Raw genomic sequence first — 24,052 nt, 5'->3', positions numbered from 1 at the left:
ATAAATCATCTGCTCCTTCAGCAGAGCCAAAAAATCAAGTTTCCTCAGAACAGGAGGCCATGATGAAATTATTTAGGTTAGAAATAGTTACTCCCATCACATACACTTTTGTTGCCGAGGGAGCCCAAACCACCGATGAAAGGTGAATGGCCACCGGAGAAGCAGGCCCCCAGAAAACCCTCTCTTGCATTGGATGCTTCTGATTTTTTTTTTTTTCTTTTTGGTTAGACATACCCCTCTGCACTTCCCCAAAGCCCCACTTCCGGCACCACGTTCCAGGCCCCGTGCTTCACCCCATGAACTTCCAGTCGAGCAGCTTGGCTGCGGCGGAGCATGCGCGCGGGGAGCCGGCCCCGGGCCAGCCGCGCGGTCCCACGGCTGAGCCCGGAGCCAAGAAGCTCTGCAGCTCATCGGGGGAAAAACAAGGGAGGACACCTTAAACGGAAAGGACACTTTTACGGAAAACAAAAAATAAGAGGGTTGCAGCAATCAGGAATGATGAAGGGCTGAGGAGTTCTTGGCACAGAGCGCGCGGATGCCTTTTTTAAAAAGAATTATTACAGCTTGATTTGTAAGCCAGGGATCCCCGGTCCCACTGCCGCATTGAATTTGTTTGTAGCCACCAAACAAAGGAGTTTTTTAAACAAAAACATAACCTTTAGCAAAGGTCTCCACCAAAGAAGGTTTTTTTTGTTTTTTGTTTTTTAACCAAAATATTACAGTAAATAAGGGTACGATCATAACCGGAGCTAATACCGTGTCTTGCACCTTTACCTCTGGCAAACCCTGCTGTCCTTGATAAACATTATCTCATGTAACAGGACAGTATAGAAAAAAGATCCTATTAACACCACTTTATAGTTGAGAAAACTGAAGCCCAGTAAGTTTATAAAACTGCCGAGAGCTAGCACTCCAGGGTCTTAACCATGATGCAGCGCTTTTCAACACAGGTTTTCCAAATAAAGGCTATACAAAGAGGTTGTCAGCCCCACCACTGGGAGCACAATAGCCTCTCTGTCATTTGGAAAACTTATACTTGGCAAGTTAACCAACTCATTCATTCACTTATTCATACATCAACAGCATTTACTCTGTATCTGCTATCTAAGTCGATTTTAAATTTATTTTTTCAGAAAGGAAGAGAATTACTAAAGTCATGCTAAATCCCTAACACTTGGTACGTAAGTATAATAAAGGTTTGGCAAATGAATTTTTTTAAGTAGTCCAAAAACATAATTGCCTGATTTTTTTGCGCTTTACATTCCTTCCAATATTCAAAATGATAAGGAGTTCTTTTTAAAAGAGCCAAGTGTCCTTACCTCTTGGGCCAAACAGTTCTACACACAATGGCCAGAGTCATCCGTGTTAATTTTTAAAATGTAACAATACTACATTGCTCTCTAGTCTTTCTAAAATTCCAGGTAAGCTTTATGTGCACGTTTGGTATTTTAAACTGCAAAGAATGAGATTATATATTAAAGAGACCAACTCTACTCTTGGGAGCTTGGGTACAACTGTCAGTAATTATCACTGGATGATTAAGAATTTTTGATGTTAGAATGGTAACAGTTAGAATCTACTTTTTGGTGGATAAGAAGGCAATTTTCAGAGACTCCTGGGGTAGTAGCAAAAGCCAGTATCCTGGCTGAGGTAATAGCAATCTTTTCCATTTGAAAAATGACTGAAGTGCTAAAAATATGCCATACCAATATTAGAAACTACTAAGGGTCCAAGAGTTGCCATAGAACGATTAAAGTAATGAACCGAACTCCAAGGGAAAAGTGGGAATGAAAATCCTAACTATCCTATATTCAATCTGAAGCAGCCCATAAAATGAACAACTTGAAGGGTGGAACCTTGGTTCCTTGTTCATCAAAACCTAGACAATAGGCAATGTTAGAAGATACCCAGAGATTTTTAAAATAACGTTCTTTACCTTGGTGTCTTTGTGCCTGAAGAAACACAGGTTGAATGATGGAAATGCCAATGATAAAACTCTCAGCAATGATCTCTAGAGAAAGGTGCCCTCAAATCAAGTTAAACGCCAAATCCTACACAGCTGGTACCACTTTTCAGCAGGAAAATAATAGTAAAACCTACCCCTTCCCCCACAACAACTTCGAGCCAAAGCTTGGCCTCATTCGAAGCTACAATGTGAGAACACTGGTCCTCGGGGTCTGGTACATTTCAGAGCATGCGCACTGCAGCCTCGGGGCGAGGAGGCATCGATCACCAGACATTAACCCGCTGATGCAGCGGGGACCTGGTCACATAAACTCACTATGTATCCAGCGTATCCAGCGGGACCCTTATCTCAAATACTTATTGGCCACTGTTTTATTCTGGACAAAGCCTTGCCACATTCAGGTTCTTGGCAGGAAGAAAACACTAAGCAGAATTTCTGAATCCATTCATTTTTTTTCTCCAGTAAATATTGTCAACCTTGAATTAAACACGTGTCAATTCTCCTTGCAGCAGATACTCGTGTAGAAGATAGGTACCAAAGTTAAAGAGTTAAGTCAGTTTTCAACAAAGTTCTCCTCAGAAAAATCATCTTCCATTTTCAGTACTTCATTTCAAAGAAAAATCGGTTACAATATAAAGAGTCTTTTCAGGCCTATAATTTTGAAGAGTTGGAAGCTGCTAAGATATGTGAACAATCATAGTGAAAGCTTCGTAGAAAAATGGGGTTCCTCTACCTTTTGGGATTAATATGTGACTCTGAGAAACAGTAAATTGCTTGCAGTGATACTGATTAAAGTAATAAATCAAAAATTTTTGGTAGCATCTAAAAATAATAATTTGAACAATGTTACAGAAAAAACCTCATTTTTTCTTTCAGGTGATCCTTATTCCTGGGGCCCAAGAAGAAGTCTATTAGAATTGTACAGTACAAACCTCTATTGAAGTACGATTGATTCTTCACAAATAATGTACTTTATTAATCATATAAAAGCCTCCCATTTGCAAAGTTAACTCTGACTTGCTTTGGATACTTTAAGATAGCCATCTGGTGAGATGTGGGCTCTAACTAAAAACTATACAAACTAAATAACAACTGTAAAAGTTGTCATACTTCCTTCTACACAGAATGTTCTCTGAGGGCCTGAGCCCAATCTCTCAATTGTCTACATTTCTGATTTTTCAGGAGACACAAATGTCCTGAACTTGCAAACTTTATGTAGAGACTGCTGCAGAAATACGTTAGATCTGATGGGTATGACTGTAGACAACCAGTTCTAAATTGATTCTTTTTACTTCGGACTCACAATCTAATGCCACCATCAAAAATCACATTATGTGACGGAAGCCCGTGGCCAATGGCTCACGTGTATTTATGTGAATCAAACTGGATAAAGAAAGAGAGGCAATTTCTTGTGTTTTCAACTTCCATGTACTAAAAAGTTCAAAAACCAAACCTGGGGTTCTGCAAATACGTTCTTCATGTCGTTGATTGGGCCATATGCAACCCCACTGCCTTCGAAGAGGTATAACCATTTGCTGGTCATTTCTTCTTCAAACCTAGGAACAGACCCAAAAAAGAGGCATTTTTTACAAAGAAGGTACAACATTTTTTCTCATATGGCCCTCTTTGGAAGCAACCAGTAATGACAAGAATATGTTCCTTGGCTTTTCTTTGTTTCTAGTTTTGAGGATGTTGCCTAATGAAAACAACTTTGACTTGCCCAGGAGTGGTTAAGAATAGCCACCCGGCTCCCATTGTTGGAAGGTCTACCATTAGAGATATAATCCTTCCTATTTCTGACCCTGTGTGCTTTCTGACAGAGGATCCCTTGCAGAAGACACAGATTGTGTGGGGAATGGTTTTAACTGAGCTTAAATTGCTGTGGTATCGAGCACTTTATAAATACAATAATATAGTTGCAATTGGGAGGGGATGTCATTGTGCAAAGTGTTTTTTAGGTCTCAGGCATAGTAGTACATCAGTAAGGTAAATTTCTCAAAACAAAAACAAATGTAGTTTTAAAAGAAAGCTATATGTTTGGGGTGCCTGGGTGGCTCAGTCAGTTAAGCGTCCAACTCTTGATTTCAGTTCAAGTCATGATCTCAGGGTCCTGGAATTAAGCCCCACCACTCAGGAAGGAGTCTGCTCTCACTCTACCTCTCTCTCTCTCTCTCTCAAATAGACAGTCTTTAATTTAAAAAAGAGAAATATATATGTTCTACCTCCATTATATTTAAAATATACCAGAATTAACAGCCGCAACACAACTTTAGCTACTTATTTGCAATACTACTTACTATTCAGAACAAATCTAGGTATGTGAAGATGGATCTGTTTAGACAGCAACACTCAAATCCAGCCACGTCCTTTACATTAGACTTCAATTTACATTAGACTTCACAGATAAAAAGCTTATTTGAATGACTTTGTTTTCTCTCTTAGGTCTCAAGGAAAGGGGACCCAATTCATTGATGAGATTCACTGTTTTATATCTCCTCTTGTTAAGACAGTGGAACAGAAGTAAAATCTTGGATCCTCAGTCATAATTTGTAATATACGAAGAATATAGAATCACTAATTTTTAAAATAGCAAACTATTTCTAGTTAAGTAATAATCTAAGTGAAAAGAGATTTTTTTTTAAAAACATTAGGTAAAATAGACTATTGGCAGCAAGCAGAAGGCTTCACTACTATGGGCAGGCAAGTGGAAATATAGTAGAAATAGTATTCACAGACTTCTACTCAGCAATCATAGACATAACTAGAATTAATCTTAGGTTTGCAGATGCCACAGGAAATTATAATGGAGAATGCACTATTTCTTCCACCGTTTACAACAAGGGTGGAAACAATATCAGTACTTTGAGGACACTTTTCTAATCTCACCATTTTGATGAATAAAGATTTTCCATTGTCCATTTTAATTAAAGGCGGTAATGTTAACTATGCCTACTTAGTACACAATCAAATACTTCACCTCTACATACTGAAAAGTATTCTCTTATGGGAATACCACCATGCAAGATGAAATGTCTTCTATTAATCGATTCTTCATCTTATTTTTTTTTTAAGGACTGTTAAAATCATCTCCTGGCCAAGACTTCCTAAGACATATATATCACCAGAATGATATATGCTGAAAGAATAAAAGAGATACTTTGAACCTGGAGCCCTTTCAACTGGGTGTCAATCATTTGTTTCCATAAGCAGAGCATTATCGTGGCTAACCTGATAAATTTTCAAGACAAGTGAATTTATCACCACCGGACTCACCCAAGTGGCCTCAAAGATCTGCACAGAAAATGCGTGTCAAGATCCCAGCAAACCCACAGCTGCAGGCCTGCCAACAGTACATTCAGGGAATAGATGAAGTTTTAGTATTTATATAAGCTTTTCACCACTGGGCAAGAGAGGGGGATTTATTTCATGTTATGGAAAACAACGGATGCACGTTGGAAATGAGACTGGGGAGCGAGACAATGTCTGGAGCTGCAGTGGTGACCACTGTTTGTGGATGTGCGTGGGCGTGGGCGTGGAAGTGTTCATAAATGCCTTCAACTCGGCGGCCAGAGACAGAACATTGCGGCATTCTGCTGCTCCCAGAGGACACATCCATCATTTTCTTCTGAAAAATCTATCTCTTGATCTAAATCTGATGTGGAATCTTTTCCTTTATCTATGCAAAAAAGCTGAAAGCACATGTTTTTATTAACCACAAAAATGCTGCTTAAAAAAAAAAAAAAATGGAAAGAGTTGCTCTAAATCACTTAGGGCAAAACAGTACTGAGAATAAGACAGGAAGGGTGTCCTTCCATGTAGTGTAGGAAGCCTCAAAGCTTCGGCCTCCTCTGGGAAGTTACTTGGAAAACTCTTAAAACAAGTCAGACTTCATTGTGAACTTGCTAAATCAACCCATATATTCAATTTTAGATTTTTGCTGAATTCACTTCCTGTCAAGTGACTCATTTAGGAAGATGTAACATTAGTACTGAGGAAGGACCTGAGTTTAAATATCTTAGCATCAAAATGTTACTTAAAGAACAAACAAAAAACTTCTCTTTAGAGAATGGATTAAAGCTGCAGCCAAACCCAAGACAAGAGACAAACTAAGAGATAGAGGCTGTGAAGGTAGTGTCGGACATAATTCTAACATTAATGATTACTAAATGCAGGTTACCATATCTTGTAGCTTTTCTCCTCACGAGCACATTGTAAGGGAAGTATTATTCTCATATGACCAAGAAGAAATTCAGGTTCAGAGAAATTAACTCACTTAAATTCATAAAGCTTCCTCCCCTCACCGTACTTTTTTGAGGCATGACAGGCCAATAAAAATTATATATATTTACTTTGTACAACATGGTTTTTTAGAGTGCAGTGCTGTGCAGTGCAGTGATTTAATACAATACACATCATGAAATGATTACCACAATCAAATTAATTTACACATCCTTCACCTCATGGTTATCATTTGTGTGTATGTGCATGCGTGTGTGTGTGTGTGTGGTAATATTTAAGATCTACTTAAGAACATTTAAGTATGAAATATGGCATTACCTCCAGTGACTGATTCTCAGAATTTTTTCATCTTATAACTGAAAGCTGGTACCCTATGCTCAGTTTCTCACCATTTCCCCCACACCCTAGTGCTGGACAACCACCATTCAACAGTCCGGTTCTGTGAGTTTGACTTTTTAGAGTCCGCACATCAGTGAGATCAATGCAGTATTTGTATTTCTGTGTCTGGCTTATTTCACTTAGCACTTCCATCCTCTATAGCTCAAGATACATCTCCTTACACTAACACTCATTCATTCCTGACGCTTTTTGCAAGAGTTTGTTTTGTCCCAGACATGGGGATTACAAAAATAAAAACGTCCCTGTTGTCAAAGATCATACAGTCTAATGGAGAACACCGCTAAGGGAATTGATGATTTGCGGTGCAAGATGCCGAGACAAAAATGAGTGTCCAGCCTACAGCTGAAGTACCAAAGCAGGAGACCTGAACTGGGCCTGGGGAGTCAGGAAGGAGTTCAAAAGCCAGGTGACATTTGAGCCAGCTGGCTGAGGGATAAGTTAGCATTTTCGATGTGGGAGATGGAAAGAAGGGCTTTCCAGAGAGAGCAATGTGTACAAAGACCCAACCTGGAAAAATTCTGAAATCTCCTGTGCCCTGAGTGGCAAAGGATAAAATGGGAAAAGAAGGTTAGAACATGAGTGCAAGGCATCTTGTCTGCTATGCTATGGCTATTGCTTTGCCACTGGCCATGAGACACCCAGAGAGGTCTTTCAGTGGGGGGCTGACATAATCAGTGTTAATACAGGGAATGGAAGAATCCAGATGAGACAATAGGCAAAAAAACTTGACAGGAGGCAACAGACTCTCTCCCTCTGATGCATCTTTAAATCTCCCCTTCTATCAATACCTTCCATGTTATTGTCAATAATAAACAAGTCTTGGGGGCACCTGGGTGGCTCAGTCAGTTAAGCATCTGCCTTCTGCTCAGGTCATGATCCCAGGGTCGCAAAACTGAGCTCCACGTTGGGCTCTCTCCTTGCTGGGGACCCTGCTTCTCCTTCTTGCCATTTACCCTGCTCGTTCTCTCTTTATCTCAAATAAATAAAATCTTTCAAATAATAACAATTTTTCATTAAAAAAAAAGTTTTCTGGACATTCTTAGCTCTTTTGTTCCTATCCTATTTTCCATTTCCAGTCTGCCATGACTGCCTAAGGCTCTGAAATTTGACTTGTACACCAACACCTTTTCTTGCCCGATCACTAAGGGTCTTCAGGGACCATTCCCCAATATTCTTTTCATAGTCCTCATACTATATGTTCTTTGTGCATTTGATCCTGTTGACTATCCTATCTTTATATCCTATGCTATTGTACTTAATGCATTTTTAATACTTCTGTGGCCATTTCTGTTTCTTTTATTAATTATTTTACCTTTTTCTTCCAGTCCCAATTTCCTTTGTACTCTTTTACTCATCTCAGTAATCCTGTAATCTCCATGAAGATGATACCCAAATCTATTTTCAGCCCTAACCTTCCCCAAGTCCCTCTTCCTAGCTACCATGGGGTACTTCTACTTAGATCCACTATCACCCCCATAAATACGACATGCCCATAGATAACTAAGACTTCCATTTCCCCCATAAACCTTGTATTTCTCCCTTGCCTGAATTCACACTCTTGGCTAAATTGGGAAATCTTTCTTTTCATCACCTCCTGTAATTTACACATCATTGGCCTGTAGAATTAACTTTTCAACAGTTAGGTTTTATTTATCTAGTCCCACTGTTCCTACCACAATTCAAGTCCCTTGATTCTTCACACTTGAACTATAGCAACAGTTGATTAAAACTTATTGCCTCCCAAGGGAAACAAGGGCAAAAATGAATTATTGGGACTTCATCAAGATAAAAAGCTTTTGCACAGCAAAGGAAACAGTCCACAAACCAAAGACAACCTACAGAATAGGAAAAGATTATTTGCAAATGACATATCAGATAAAGGACTAGTGTCCAAAATCTATAAAGAACTTAGCAAACTCAACACCCAAAGAACAATCCAGTCAAGAAATGGACAGAATACATGAATAGACATTTTTCCAAAGAAGACATCCAGATGGCCAACAGACACATAAAAAGATGCTCAAAATCACTCGGCATCAGGGAAATACAAATCAAAACTACAATGAGATACCACTTCACACCAGTCAGAATGGCTAAATTAAACAAGTCAGGAAACGACAGATGTTGACGAGGATGCGGAGGAAGGAGAACTGTTGGTGGGAATGCAAGCTGGTGCAGCCACTCAGGAAAACAGCATGGAGGTTCCTCAAAAAGTTAAAAATAGAGCTACCCTATGACCCAGGAATTGCATTATTAAGTATCTACCCCAAAGATACAAATGTAGTGATCCAAAGGAGCACTTGCATTCCAATATTTATAGCAGCAATGTCCACAATAGTCAAGCTATGGAAAGAGCCCAGATGTCCATCAACAGATGAATGGATAAAGGAGATGTGGTATATATATACAATGGAATACTATGCAGCCATCAAAAAATGAAATATTGCCATTTGTAATGACATGGATGCAACTAGAGGATATTATGCTTAGCGAAATAAGTCAATCAGAGAAAGACAATTATCATATCCTCTCACTAATATGTGGAATTTAAGAAACAAAACAGAGGAGCATAGAGAAAGGAAGAGGAAAATAAAATAAGACAAAATCAGAGAGACAGACAAACCAAGAGATACTTTTAATCATAGGAAACAAACAGAAGGTCTCTGGAGGGGAAGGGGATGGGAGAAGGAGTAACTAAGTAATGGGCATTAAGGAGGGCATGTGAGATAATGAGCACTGGGTTATAAGTTACAGGTATAAGGTATAAGTTATATAAGGTTATAAGTTATACACAACAGATGAATCACTGAACTCTACCTCTGAAACTAATAATACACTATATGTTAATTAAGGGAATGTAAATAAAATTAAATTAAAAAAATAAAACTTATTGCCTCCTATTTTCCTCCTTTCAGTAAAACGAATTTTAGTTATGTCTCAAATCTGTCCAACTGTCTCTTTCCCAAGGATAACTATCTTCTTTCACACTAGAGAAATAGACTGTTTCCTCACTGCTATACACCCACAACTTAGAAGACAGTTGGCACTCAGTACTTGCTGAAGGAATATACAACTAATTGGTCAGAATTACAGGGTCTCAGTCATATTTCCTTGAATTAGTGGGGTTGATTACTTTATCCCAAAATCTTCCTGAGTCTAGGTTTATTTAGACATTGTGGCTAGGAGAAGGAAGACAATTTGACGGTCTTCATTTTAAATCAATATCACAGTATCTTCTCTTTTCCTTCTTTTCTTTTCTTTCTTCTTCCACCCAGTCTCTAAATTTTTCATGTCTTATCAAAAATAAATTTCAAGTTCCCAAGAACTAACTTACAAACATAATATTTCAATGTAGGGACTATGTTATCTAGAAAATTATAAGATCTTAGGAACTCTAAAGACCTTAAAAATTATCTATTGTTTAGTGCACTTGGGTGGCTCAGTCAATTATGCACCTGACTCCTGGTTTCAGCTCAGGTCCTGATCACATGGCTCAGCCTAGCATTGGTTTCCATGTTCAGTGGGAATCTGGTGGGATATTCTCTCCCTCTGTCCCTTCCCCGACTTGTGCACTCTGTCTCTCTCAAATCAATAAATTATTATTTTCCGTATTCTACAAAACCATCCTATTATGTGCATTGAAAATATTTCTAATAATAAGGAGCATACTGGCAACTCAGTTACTATAAGGATTCAAACACAGGAAGTGTACTAGAGTAGAAAAGGCAGGAGATGTAGATAGATCTGGGTTTGAGTCACAGCCCCCAGCACCTCCCACCCATATGACCTTAATAAAAATAAATAAATAAATAAAGATATCAGTTAGTAACATTCACAATTTTTCAAATCAAAGCTTAATTCTCACAACAGTCCTGTGAGATAGGTATCATTATTATGCTCATTTGAAACATGAGTAAACCAAGGTTAAGAGAGTTTAAGTAACCTTTTTAAGTCACATCAACATTAAGTAGTCAAGCTGGAAGTCTATCTTGCGTTCTAAGCCCAAGTGTTAACCATCACTTTCTACTGCTTGATTCTAGTTAGCAAAATCCAGAACAGACCAGACAAAGCTCTGTGAGTTATGTGCTGCCAAAGACCAGTCCCACAGAAGGCTGAAAAAGGAGTAGTTGAAGCCTAGCCTCTTGACTTTAGTCTTCACTGAGAACACTTTATGTACCAGACACCACAGGAAATACTTTGCACATATTATTTCTAGTATAATGATCCTGTAAGATGAGTTTTATGATTTTGATGACTAAAGAAATTAAAGCATAGAAAAGTCAAGTAGGGAGGTATATGTAAGAGAAAGCTACTAGCTCAAATCTATCAGCTGGTGGGATCTTGAACTGGTCTTTCTCTAAACTCAGTCAATAGGGTAGACCAGCTAGAAGTCAGCATCAACCCAGTTAAGTCCAGCACATAGTGCCACCCTTACCATAGCAAATCAGAGCTGGGGGACAGAAGGAAGTTAACCCTGTACCGAGTGAGTCGCCTAGGCTTCAATATTCCCAATTTCTTTCCCACTGACCATTGATCAATTCTATGGTCCTATAACATCTCATAATATTGACCACCATATTCCAGTCTTATCTTTTTAAGAATCTTATGAGAAAGGACAAGTTATCCCTATTTCGAAGATGAAAAAATTAAAGTGTAATTGAGACTCATACTTCGGTCTTTGTATCCCAGGCTCAGAGCTCATCTCACTATGCACTGCTGCCATTTATGAAAGATAATCAACAAACAAATCAATAAATGAAATATATTTCCTAACCTCACCTAGCTTTGTGATGTTGGGTAAGTTTTTTAACTTCTCCGAGCTCCAATTTTCTCATCCGATGTAAGAAAATTATAGTTATAGATTGCTTAACACAGCACCAGCATATAGGGAGCACACAATAACTGCTATTTCACTTAGTAGTAGTGTCACTCACACTAAAAATAAATACAATAATAAAATGTGTCTAAAATTGAAAATCCAGGGAAGGAATTTTAACAATTCATATAGCAGACCTTATTTATTGCTGATCAACTCTCAAGATATTCTAGGGTTATAAAAGTATAAGATACACATGTCAAATCATTATGATGTGCACCTAAAACTAATATAAGGTTATACATCAATTACAGTTAACCCTTAAACAGCATTGGTTTGAACTGTGTGGGCCCACTTACACACAATTTTTTTTCAGTAAATACAATACAGTAAAGGTATCTTCTCTTCCTTAAGTTTTTCTTTAAGATTTTACTTATTTATTCAACAAAGAGACACAGTAAGAGAGGGAACACAAGCAGAGGAAGTGGGAGAGGGAGAAGCAGGCTCCCTGCTGAGCAAGGAGCCCAAAGTGGGGCTCCATCCCAGGACCCTGGGGTCATGACCTGAGCCGAAGGCAGAGGCTTAATGGCTGAGCCATCCAGGTGCCACTCATTTTGATTTTCTTAATAACATTTTCTTTTCTCTAGCTTATTTTATTGTAAGAATACAGTATATAGTATATATAACATGAAAAATGCATTAATGAACTGTTTACATTATGAGTAAGGTTTCTAGTCAACAGTAGGCTATTACTAGTTAAATTTGGGGGTAGTCAAAAGTTATACACAGATTTTCAACTGTGTGGGGGTCTGGGCACCACTGACCGCCACATTGTTCAATGGTCAACTGTATATCTCAGTCAAAAATTATTTTTAATTTAAAGATAAAAAGCCAAAGTCTCTGGGACTTCTAAAGTGTATATGCTTGCTACTCGTTATCTCTTTTTCTACAAAGTATCACTATTTGTACTGAAGCTTCTTGGGGACTGGTGAAGACACGAGTATCAGGAATCTCCACTGGTCTTCACTATACATGGAAATCCCAGAGTAGCTAGTGACAATGCAGAAATTTCAGACTAAGCAAACACATTTCACCAGGCTACTAACCCTGAGAGCTGAAACAGTTTAAAGAGGTATCAACATCAATATAGTTTGTAGAGAAGCCACGGAGGTTAAATCTTGTCTTTTTTTGGTCTCATCCCGTGGTTCAGAGGAAGCCCAAAGTCTCAGTTCCTATTGGTGATAATGCCTACTGGGAGTCATGCTGTGTTCACAACTAGGTAAGGTCCCATTTCCCTGAGACACTTAGGCGCCCCTGGGACAAAATTTAAAAGTCAGTGACAGCAACTTGGAGCCTTTACCCTTTATCCTTACCAACCACTAGACTTTGTGAGATGCTCAAAGACACTTTCTTCCATGATTTTCAGAGTTTCTTGAGCAGAGAGTATGGCAAGATTTGTGGCAAAAGTAAAATCATATCCTTCTTGGTTTCATGAACCTTTCCCCACTTTTGGGTCAGAACAGAAAAGTATTTCAAGGATAAACTATATGCACAGACTTTGTGACAAGACTTTAAATCTCTGAATCCCCTCAATCATTCCTCCACATAAAAATTCAGGACTCAAAAATGTAAGTTATTTTGGGGTTCTAGTTAGTTGTATTTTCAGAGAGGTTTTATATGAAAATCCAAATGTAACTTAACTAACATTGAAATACAACTTTATGTTGTAAAAACAATCTTCAATGCACACAATGATTTATTCATATAATTGGAAATATGAATCAATTTGCAAAAAGTTCACATTTTTGCATAAGTAGAAAAGTATACCTGGTCTTGTTATATACTGCTTCTATGGTAGAGTTGTAGATTTGCCAACCATGGTTTTCTGGAAATAAATTTCAATATTTATATATCCAGAACCCACACTCTTTTAAAATTTGTATACATCAGTTCCATCCCCTTACAAAAATAAATACAAATACATTTGTGGGTTTCCCCTAAGGGTGACTCTCCAGAATAGTGAAGACAAACTTCTCTTCACATGCCACCTTCTTGATTTACGAAAGACTGTGCCTTTATACTCCAAGTAATTTTGAAAAAAGAAAGAAAGAAAGAAAGAAAGAAAGAATGAATGAATGAATGAATGAAAGAAATCTTGCAGAGCCTTAACAAAAACAATGGAGAATTGCAAAATACATTACACTGGAAGACAGTAAGAACTGAATATAACTTTGTAAAGATATGCTGTCCACATAACATAAAAGTTTTCAGAAGAGTTTATTTATATTATAGCAATGTTTCCCTAAGATTTTTAAAAGAGAATTCAGGAATATTATCCACTAGAGTTAGTTCTTAAATTATTAAGTTTATTTTTTATTTTACTCTTGTAAAATATTTCAAACATACCAAAAAGTGCATGAAAACTATTAAAAAGAAAATAATACAAATATTTACGTCCCATCACCCACCCACATCATAAGAATCTTAACATTTTAACATATTTGCCTCACATCTTTAAGGAACAAAATGTTACCAACACAGGTGAAGCCCCTTCTATACCTCTCCTTTACCTTATTGTCCTTTTTCTTCTCTTCAAAAGAAACACTGTCCTATTACATATGTGTATATATCTGTTTGGATTAATCCATGAGAGACACGAGGTATCATGTGGGTTTTTAAACTTAATACCGGAACTTGCTTTCTTATTGAACATTTTAATTTTAAGATCTATCTGTGTTCATACATAAGGATTTGGCTCAAGTGTTTTATCCACCGGGCACATTCCAGTGTGAATATTCCACAGTTTACCTTTCCTCCTGCTTGTGGTCTATCATTGTTTCTAGTCTCTTACTGCTACTTTCAATGCTTCAATGGAACCTCACACTTTTCTCTGTCTATTCTAACAGGACTGATTCCCTAAGGTATATATGAAGAAGCAGAATTGCTGAGTCGTAAAGTAGACACATCATCAGCTGCATTAGATATTGCCAGACTGTTCTCCAAAGAGATTGGTGCCGATTTTCCGTGCTCCATAGTGTCATCAACTTTTGTTATCACACTAAAGTGTTGTCAGTCTTGTAGAGGTAAAATGGTATCTCATGATTACTTAAAATTAAGTTGCATTTCTCGCAGCTGGAGAAATTAAACATCTATTCACCACCTTAAAGGTTATTAGATGAGTTTTCTTTTTCTTTTCTTTCCTCTTTGTATTTTTTGCACATTTCTTGGATCATTTTTCTTTTTTTTTACTGATTTATGCAGTTTTGATTTCTTCTAGATTACAGCTTGTCCTTTAACCTAACCTTTCCATACAGAAGCTATTAATTTTATGCAGACAAGTCATGATTCTTGTCCTGTAAGATTTTTGCTTTTCATGTTGACTTACGAAGTATATCTAACTTGTTAAGTTTGTCATGAGGAATTAAATGGAAGGCATATGTAACAATGCGTGGTACAAGTCAGTGCCACATATGTCACATTAAATAGATAAAACTATACTTATATTATTGAAAAGGCAAAATGTTGGCAAGGAGGGGGAAGAAACTAGAAGTTTTGGAAACAAAAATTTGGTACAGGGCTACATTTCATAAGGTCTGACCAACCCAAACCAAAGCAATGGGATTCTGTAAGATCCGGGCTGAAGTCTACAAAAGCAGTAACTGTAAACAGGCCTGTGACACTTCTATAACCCACAGAGGAACAGCTGGCATTAGTTGGTCGGCATTTCTACCGTAAACAGAACCACTGATTTAATATTTCCTGTAATCTTCTCAGACCTTATTTCCTCTTAGGAATTTATCTCTACTATTTTTGATAAATTATGGTTAAAGTTATCCTTTTCTCCCTCTAGCATTCACTAGCTCTCTCCTTCATCTGAATGACAAGCTACAGGCCCTACAGAAGATGGAGTGAAAGTCCATCCTGAGAACCCAGTCAGTGCCTTCCAGTACAGGGCCACTCAGAAGCTTTCCTACAACTTGCTCTTAAACACATCAAGACACTTAGTAGGCTGAGTAGCCACTATTTCTTAAGTTACCACGAATTATCACCACATTCACAGTTCAGATCCATACAAATGATCATTCACAGTTCAAAACATACTCTGTTTTGTACAGATTTTCAATGAAGTGAGGGTTATATGTTTAAACAGTTTGACCAGCATTTGCTGTGACTGTCCATACAGCCCAAGCAGCATCATTGCAAACATGATATAAGGAAGTTGCCCTCATTGCCAAGATCCAGTAATCACTTACATCAGGGCTTCTCACACTAAAAAGCAAGCCTCTTGAATTGAGATCTCTTTATTAAGAACCACTAGTACAGCAATAGACAATTTCTACAAAAAAAAAAATATTTAAATATCAACAGACACAAAAGAAGAAATAAAATCAATGATAACATTAGTATGCAGAAATAATTTTAGCTTATACATATTCTTTAGCATTTTTGCATGAATATACATTTTAAGAAATAAGAAGGGATCATACAGGTTTTTTTCTTTTTGACTGTATTAAAATACACATGAGGGGCGCCTGGGTGGCTCAGTGCTTTAAAGTCTCTGCATTCAGCTTAGGTCATGATCGCGGGGTCCTGGGATCAAGCCCTGAGTTGGGCTCTCTGCTCAGCAGGGAGCCTGCTTCCCCCAGCACCTGCCTGCCTCTCTCCCTACTTGTGATCTCTCTTGCTCTGTCAAATAATAAATAAAATCTTTTTAAAAATAAATAAATAAAATGAAATACACATGAGATTTACCATCTCAACCATTTTTAAAAGTTATTTATTTATTTATTTATTTGGGAGAGAGTGAGCATGAAAGAGATCACAGAGGCAGAGGGAGAAGCAGACTCCCCACTGAGTAGGGACCCTCATGTAGGGCTCCATCCCAGGACCCTAAGATCATGACCTAAGCCAAAGGCAGACACTTAAATGACTGAGCCATGAAGGTGTCCCCCGCCCCTATTCTTGACTATTTTTAATTGTACAGTTCAATGGCATTAAATACATTCCAGCAGCCATCACCACCATTCATTCATATAACTCTTTATTCTTATAAAACTGAAACTCTATACCTATTAAACACTAACTTCCCATGTCTCCTATTCTCCAGGCCCTACCAAGCACCATTATACTTTCTGTCTCTATGATTTTGACTACTCTAAGTATCTCATATAAATGGAATCACACAGTACATGTCTTTTTGTGGCTAGCTTGTTTCACTTAGCGTAATGTCTTCAAGGTTCACCCACGTCAAGAATATTACAGAATTTCCTTCCTTGTTAAGACTAACTAGAAGTTACAAAACATTTCTGAAAGACATTAAAGACTTAAATAAATGGAAACAGGTCTCAGGTTCATGGATTAGAAGACTTAGTATAGTTAAAATATCAATATTAATTCAGAGCAAACAATAGATTCAGTGCATTTCCTATTGGAATAGGAACCTGTAGAAATAGAAAAACCCATCCTAAAATTTAAATGGAATCTCAAGGAACCCAAATAGCCAAAATAGTCCTGAAAGAGAACAAAAGAGAAGACTCACACTTCCTGATTTCAAAACTTACTACAAAGCTGCAGTAATCAAAACAGTGTGCTTTTTTGTATAAAGATAGACATAGAGACTAATAGAAGAGACAGCCTAGAAATAAACTCTCACATTTACAATCAGATGATTTCTGATATGGTGCCAAGACCATTCAAGGGAGGAAAGGACAATTTTCTTGCCGCTAGTGTAGGGAAAACTGTATATCCACATGCAAAAGAATGAAGTTGAACTTATGTAACACCATATACAAAAATTAATGCAAAATGGTTCATGGACCTAAATGTAAGACCCAAAATAATAAAACTCGTGGAAGAAATCACAGGCCAAAAGCTTCACAATATTGGATTTGCCAATGATCTCTTGGATAGGACACCAAAGGTATGGGTAACAAAAGAAAAATAGACAAATTGGGCTTCATGAAAATTTTACGAATTTGTACATCAAAAGACACAATTCATAAAGTAAAAAGGCAAAGCACAGAATGGGGAAAATATTTGCAAATCATTTATCTGATATAGGATTAATATCCAAAATATACAGAGAACTCCAAAAACTCAAGAACAAAACCACACAATTAAAAATGGCCCAAAGGACTCGAACAGACATTTCTCCAAAGCACATGAAAAGATGCTCACCATTAATCATTATGTGAAATGCAAATCAAAACCACAAAGAGATGCCACCTCATGCTCATTAGTATAGTTACTATAAAGAAAAAAAAAAAAAAAACAGAAAACAGAACCACAAGTGTTAGCAAGGATGTAGAGAGACTGGAATACTCATGCGCTATAGGCAGAAATGTAAAATGATACAGCCACCTAGAAAACCATATGGATATCCCTCAAAAAATTAAAAATAGAATTTCCATGTGACCTAGCAATTCCACTTCTGAGTGTATACACAAAAGGGAGTGAAAGTGGGGTCTCAAAGATGTATTTGGACATGTGTGTTCATAGCAGCATTATTCACAGTAATTAAAATGTGGAAGCACCCCAAGTGTCCATGGATGAATAAATGGTTCACAACATTTTGCAACCATTTGAAATCTGGCAATCATATGTCCAATGGTCAAGGAAGAGTTACCTACTACGGCATTTGGATATTTGTATTATTTTCCTATGGTGTGTGAATATTGCTTCAATAAACATCCTTGCAGCTAAATCTCTGTAAATGATCTTATTTCCTCAGGATTCATTCCTAGAAATGAAAAAATTTTAAATGTGCATAATTTCAGAACATTTTTATATTTCATTCACTGAACAGGTATTTACTGAGTTCCTACTAACTGCTAGAAAATGTCTAGGGTCATTGGAGTGAATAAAACACAAAAGTTCTCATCTTCTTGAAGCTTGCCTAGGAAAGAGAATAAATGAGTAAAATCCATATTACTTGTGAAAGTGCTATGGAGAAAAGTAAAGTAGAAAATAAACCCTTTCCATGAGTGCTTGCACTATTAATAGGATGACTTAAGAAAATCTCAAGGAAAAGAATAAATGTTGTCAAATGCATCGTATGGACAGTTTCTCTTACAAAAACTCAGAAACTTGGTATTATTTTTATCATTTGATTTGCTTTTTCCCAATTTGATAAGCCAAGGGGGGGGAAGCATTTTTGCTAATTACTAACACTGTTGATTATTTGTATATCTTGATTTACAAAATGCCTGACAATATTCTTTCAACAATTTTCTACTGGGTTTTCCTCTTTCTCATTAATGTGTGAAAGGTTTTGACAGGTTTTGTATTTACCTTTACCTTTTATTTATGGTGGTTTTTACTGTATGGAATTTTTAGAATAATTCTGATTCTCAAGGACATAGGTTTAATGAAATTAGAAGAACCCATAATTACTCATTTGTGCTATCCTATATCACATACACAATAATCTCAGAATAACTATTTTAATCTTACTACAAATATGACTTAAAAAAATTTTTTTTGGCTCTGTGGCTCAATTCTACCCCCATGTTTAATGTTCTATATCTATGTATCTACACGGTCAGAATACACTACCACTGTTCAGACTCTCCTTTCCACTCTCATTTGGTTATATTATATGTATTTCACATGTATAAATGAGGCTTGCCACCAGTCTTTAGGTCAATATCTCTACAGTCAATTTTGTTATCTGAAGCTCAATCTTTAGTAGATTACTGAATTCTCGCATAATTACTAAAAATTTGTATCCTTTTTTACTTTAAGGTCAGGTTTAGTGCATATGAATATTCTTAGTTTTCTTCTTTGAGTATCTTTAAAATGTTATGCCCCGTCCCCCCTTTTTTGGGCACATTGCTCCTGGGGAAAAAAAGTCTGATAATATAAATTCTTTCCCTTATAAATTCTATGTTATTTTTGCCTAAAGATTTGAAGGATATTTTTTTTCCTTTAAAGTCCAATAATTTTACTATGTCTTAGTGTTGTTTTTTAGAGTCAATATTCTTGGGTACATGGTAAGCTATTCCAATATATAGCTTCAAATGATTTCTTTTAACCCCAGGAAATATTCTTCAATTACAGTGACTATCTTAAAAGTCTGTGAACAGATATTATTATGTTCTTACATATTTAAATGTCTTTATGAATTAAACAACCTCTCGCTTAGGCTACCAAATATGTGAGGAAACCACATACAGAAAGGAAGGAAATGAACACAAAATTCAGTGTAGCTGCTCCTTTTTCCCAGGAGGCAACAGGAAGATGACACAGGTTAGTAACACACAGATGGACTCACATTCTGGTTTCTGAATGGGTACAGCTTTCATGGGCATTCATTGATTATTTTGCTTTAACATTTAAATCAATATTAACCTATTTTTTAATGTTTTTATTATTTTTTAAGATTTTATTTATTTATTTGACACGGGGTTGGGGGTGGTGGCAGACAGAAAGGGAGAAGGGTCCCCTTGAGCAGGGAGCCCAATGTTGGGCTCCATCCTAGGACCCCAGGATCATGACCTGAGCTGAAGACAGACACTTAACTGAGTCACACAGGCGCCCCTTACCTATATTGTTTAAAATGTCTTTTTTGACATGATGTACTTTAGTTTGTGTTTCTATACTTTATAAACACCCTATTGTTCCTATATTTGTTTTTTTCCCCTTTGTTAGTTTCATACCTTGGAGACTCTTGTAGGTCATGTGTTTCCCCCCCACACCATTTTCAACATTTGGTACTTTCCTCAAATTCTTGTTTGAAATATATTTTTTCACTGCTTTTCAATTTTTACAACTTTCTTTATTTTCACGAAGAATTATCTGTGTTGATTCCCTCTTATGTTCCTTCTAATTTTTTTTTCTTGCTTTTATAATTTTTTTTATTTTTTATAAACATATATTTTTATCCCCAGGGGTACAGGTCTGTGAATCACCAGGTTTACACACTTCACAGCACTCACCAAATCACATGCCCTCCCCAATGTCCATAATCCCAACCCCTTCTCCCAAACCCCCTCCCCTCGGCAACCCTCAGTTTGTTTTGTGAGATTAAGAGTCACTTATGGTTTGTCTCCCTCCCAATCCCATCTTGTTTCATTTATTCTTCTTCTACCCACTTAAGCCTCCATGTTGCATCACCACTTCCTCATATCAGGGAGATCATATGATAGCTGTCTTTCTCTGCTTGACTTATTTCGCTAAGCATGATACGCTCTAGTTCCATCCATGTTGTTGCAAATGGCAAGATTTCATTTCTTTTGATGGCTGCATAGTATTCCATTGTGTATATATACCACATCTTCTTGATCCATTCATCTGTTGATGGACATCTAGGTTCTTTCCATAGTTTGGCTATTGTGGACATTGCTGCTATAAACATTCGGGTGCATGTGCCCCTTTGGATCACTACATTTGTATCTTTAGGGTAAATACCCAATAGTGCAATTGCTGGGTCATAGGGCAGTTCTATTTTCAACATTTTGAGGAACCTCCATGCTGTTTTCCAGAGTGGCTGCACCAGCTTGCATTCCCACCAACAGTGTAGGAGGGTTCCCCTTTCTCCGCATCCTCGCCAGCATCTGTCATTTCCTGACTTGTTGATTTTAGCCATTCTGACTGGTGTGAGGTGATATCTCATTGTGGTTTTGATTTGTATTTCCCTGATGCCGAGTGATATGGAGCACTTTTTCATGTGTCTGTTCGCCATCTGGATGTCTTCTTTGCAGAAATGTCTGTTCATGTCCTCTGCCCATTTCTTGATTGGATTATTTGTTCTTTGGGTGTTGAGTTTGCTAAGTTCTTTATAGATTCTGGACACTAGTCCTTTATCTGATATGTCGTTTGCAAATATCTTCTCCCATTCTGTCAGTTGTCTTTTGATTTTGTTAACTGTTTCCTTTGCTGTGCAAAAGCTTTTGATCTTGATGAAATCCCAGTAGTTCATTTTTTCCCTTGCTTCCCTTGCCTTTTGCGTAGTTCCTAGGAAGATGTTGCTGCGGCAGAGGTCGAAGAGGTTGCTGCCCGTGTTCTCCTCAAGGATTTTGATGGATTCCTTTCGTACATTGAGATCCTTCATCCATTTTGAGTCTATTTTTGTGTGTGGTGTAAGGAAATGGTCCAATTTCATTTTTCTGCATGTGGCTGTCCAATTTTCCCAACACCATTTATTGAAAAGGCTGTCTTTTTTCCATTGGACATTCTTTCCTGCTTTGTCGAAGATTAGTTGACCATAGATTTGAGGGTTTATTTCTGGGCTCTCTATTCTGTTCCATTGATCTATGTGTCTGTTTTTGTGCCAGTACCATGCTGTCTTGATGATGACAGCTTTGTAATAGAGCTTGAAGTCCGGAATTGTGATGCCACCAACGTTGGCTTTCTTTTTCAATATCCCTTTGGCTATTCGAGGTCTTTTCTGGTTCCATATAAATTTTAGCATTATTTGTTCCATTTCTTTGAAAAAGATGGATGGTACTTTGATAGGAATTGCATTAAATGTGTAGATTGCTTTAGGTAGCAGAGACATTTTCACAATATTTATTCTTCCAATCCAGGAGCATGGAACATTTTTCCATTTGTTTGTGTCTTCCTCAATTTCTTTCATGAGAACTTTATAGTTTTCTGAGTATAGATTCTGTGTCTCTTTGGTTAGGTTTATTCCTAGGTATCTTATGGTTTTGGATGCAATTGTGAATGGGATTGACTCCTTAATATCTCTTTCTTCTGTCTTGCTGTTGGTGTAGAGAAATGCAACTGATTTCTGTGCATTGATTTTATATCCTGACACTTTACTGAATTCCTGTATAAGTTCTAGCAGTTTTGGAGTGGAGTCTTTTGGGTTTTCCACATATAGTATCATATCATCTGCGAAGAGTGATAATTTGACTTCTTCTTTGCCGATTTGGATGCCTTTAATTTCCTTTTGTTGTCTGATTGCTGAGGCTAGGACCTCTAGTACGATGTTGAATAGCAGTGGTGATAATGGACATCCCTGCCGTGTTCCTGACCTTAGCGGAAAAGATTTCAGTTTTTCTCCATTGAGAATGATATTTGCGGTGGGTTTTTCATAGATGGCTTTGATGATATTGAGGTATGTGCCCTCTATCCCTAAACTTTGAAGAGTTTTGATCAGGAAGGGATGCTGTACTTTGTCAAATGCTTTTTCAGCATCTATTGAGAGTATCCTATGGTTCTTGTTCTTTCTTTTATTGATGTGTTGTATCACATTGACAGATTTGCGGATGTTGAACCAACCTTGCAGCCCTGGAATAAATCCCACTTGGTCGTGGTGAATAATCTTTTTAATGTACTGTTGAATCCTATTGGCTAGTATTTTGTTGAGTATTTTCGCATCTGTGTTCATCAAGGATATCGGTCTATAGCTCTCTTTTTTGGTGGGATCCTTGTCTGGTTTTGGGATCAAGGTGATGCTGGCTTCATAAAATGAGTTTGGAAGTTTTCCTTCCATTTCTATTTTTTGGAACAGTTTCAGGAGAATAGGAATTAGTTCTTCTTTAAATGTTTGGTAGAATTCCCCCGGGAAGCCGTCTGGCCCTGGGCTTTTGTTTGTTTGGAGATTTTTAATGACTGTTTCAATCTCCTTACTGGTTATGGGTCTGTTCAGGCTTTCTATTTCTTCCTGGTTCAGTTGTGGTAGTTTATATGTTTCTAGGAATGCATCCATTTCTTCCAGATTGTCAAATTTATTGGCGTAGAGTTGCTCATAGTATGTTCTTATAATAGTTTGTATTTCTTTGGTGTTAGTTGTGATCTCTCCTCTTTCATTCATGATTTTATTTATTTGGGTCCTTTCTCTTTTCTTTTTGATAAGTCGGTCCAGGGGTATATCAATTTTATTAATTCTTTCAAAGAACCAGCTCCTAGTTTCGTTGATTTGTTCTATTGTTTTTTTTGGTTTCTATTTCATTGATTTCTGCTCTGATCTTTATGATTTCTCTTCTCCTGCTGGGCTTAGGGTTTCTTTCTTGTTCTTTCTCCAGCTCCTTTAGGTGTAGGGTTAGGTTGTGTACCTGAGACCTTTCTTGTTTCTTGAGAAAGGCTTGTACCGCTATATATTTTCCTCTCAGGACTGCCTTTGTTGTGTCCCACAGATTTTGAACCGTTGTATTTTCATTATCATTTGTTTCCATGATTTTTTTCAATTCTTCTTTAATTTCCCGGTTGACCCATTCATTCTTTAGAAGGATACTGTTTAGTCTCCATGTATTTGGGTTCTCTCCAAACTTCCTTTTGTGGTTTAGTTCTAGCTTTAGAGCATTGTGGTCTGAAAATATGCAGGGAATGATCCCAATCTTTTGATACCGGTTGAGTCCTGATTTAGGACCGAGGATGTGATCTATTCTGGAGAATGTTCCATGTGCACTAGAGAAGAATGTGTATTCTGTTGCTTTGGGATGAAATGTTCTGAATATATCTGTGATGTCCATCTGGTCCAGTGTGTCGTTTAAGGCCTTTATTTCCTTGCTGATCTTTTGCTTGGATGACCTGTCCATTTCAGTGAGGGGAGTGTTAAAGTCCCCTACTATTACTGTATTATTGTTGATGTGTTTCTTTGATTTTGTTATTAATTGGTTTATATAGTTGGCTGCTCCCACATTGGGGGCATAGATATTTAAAATTGTTAAATCTTCTTGTTGGAC

At 37.3% G+C, this 24,052-nt stretch overlaps 1 protein-coding gene across 15 annotated transcripts in view; it reads right to left on the bottom strand.

Moving 5' to 3' along the window:
• The window catches only part of SUGCT (succinyl-CoA:glutarate-CoA transferase), an 811,293-nt gene that overhangs the window by 387,329 nt on the left and 399,912 nt on the right, over positions 1–24,052 (bottom strand). For 14 of the 15 annotated variants that reach the window (XM_059170572.1, XM_059170564.1, XM_059170578.1 and 11 more), the window contains one exon: positions 3,420–3,522. In XM_059170572.1, coding sequence (XP_059026555.1) covers positions 3,420–3,522 — 103 coding nt within the window. Of the gene's footprint in view, positions 1–389; positions 2,012–3,419; positions 3,523–24,052 lie in introns of those variants that run through there. The other variant, XM_059170568.1, reaches the window with a different exon arrangement.

This window comes from Mustela lutreola, chromosome 4 (assembly GCF_030435805.1).
Source record: "Mustela lutreola isolate mMusLut2 chromosome 4, mMusLut2.pri, whole genome shotgun sequence".
Lineage (NCBI taxonomy): Eukaryota > Metazoa > Chordata > Mammalia > Carnivora > Mustelidae > Mustela > Mustela lutreola.
This window is presented reverse-complemented; position numbering and strand designations above follow the sequence as displayed.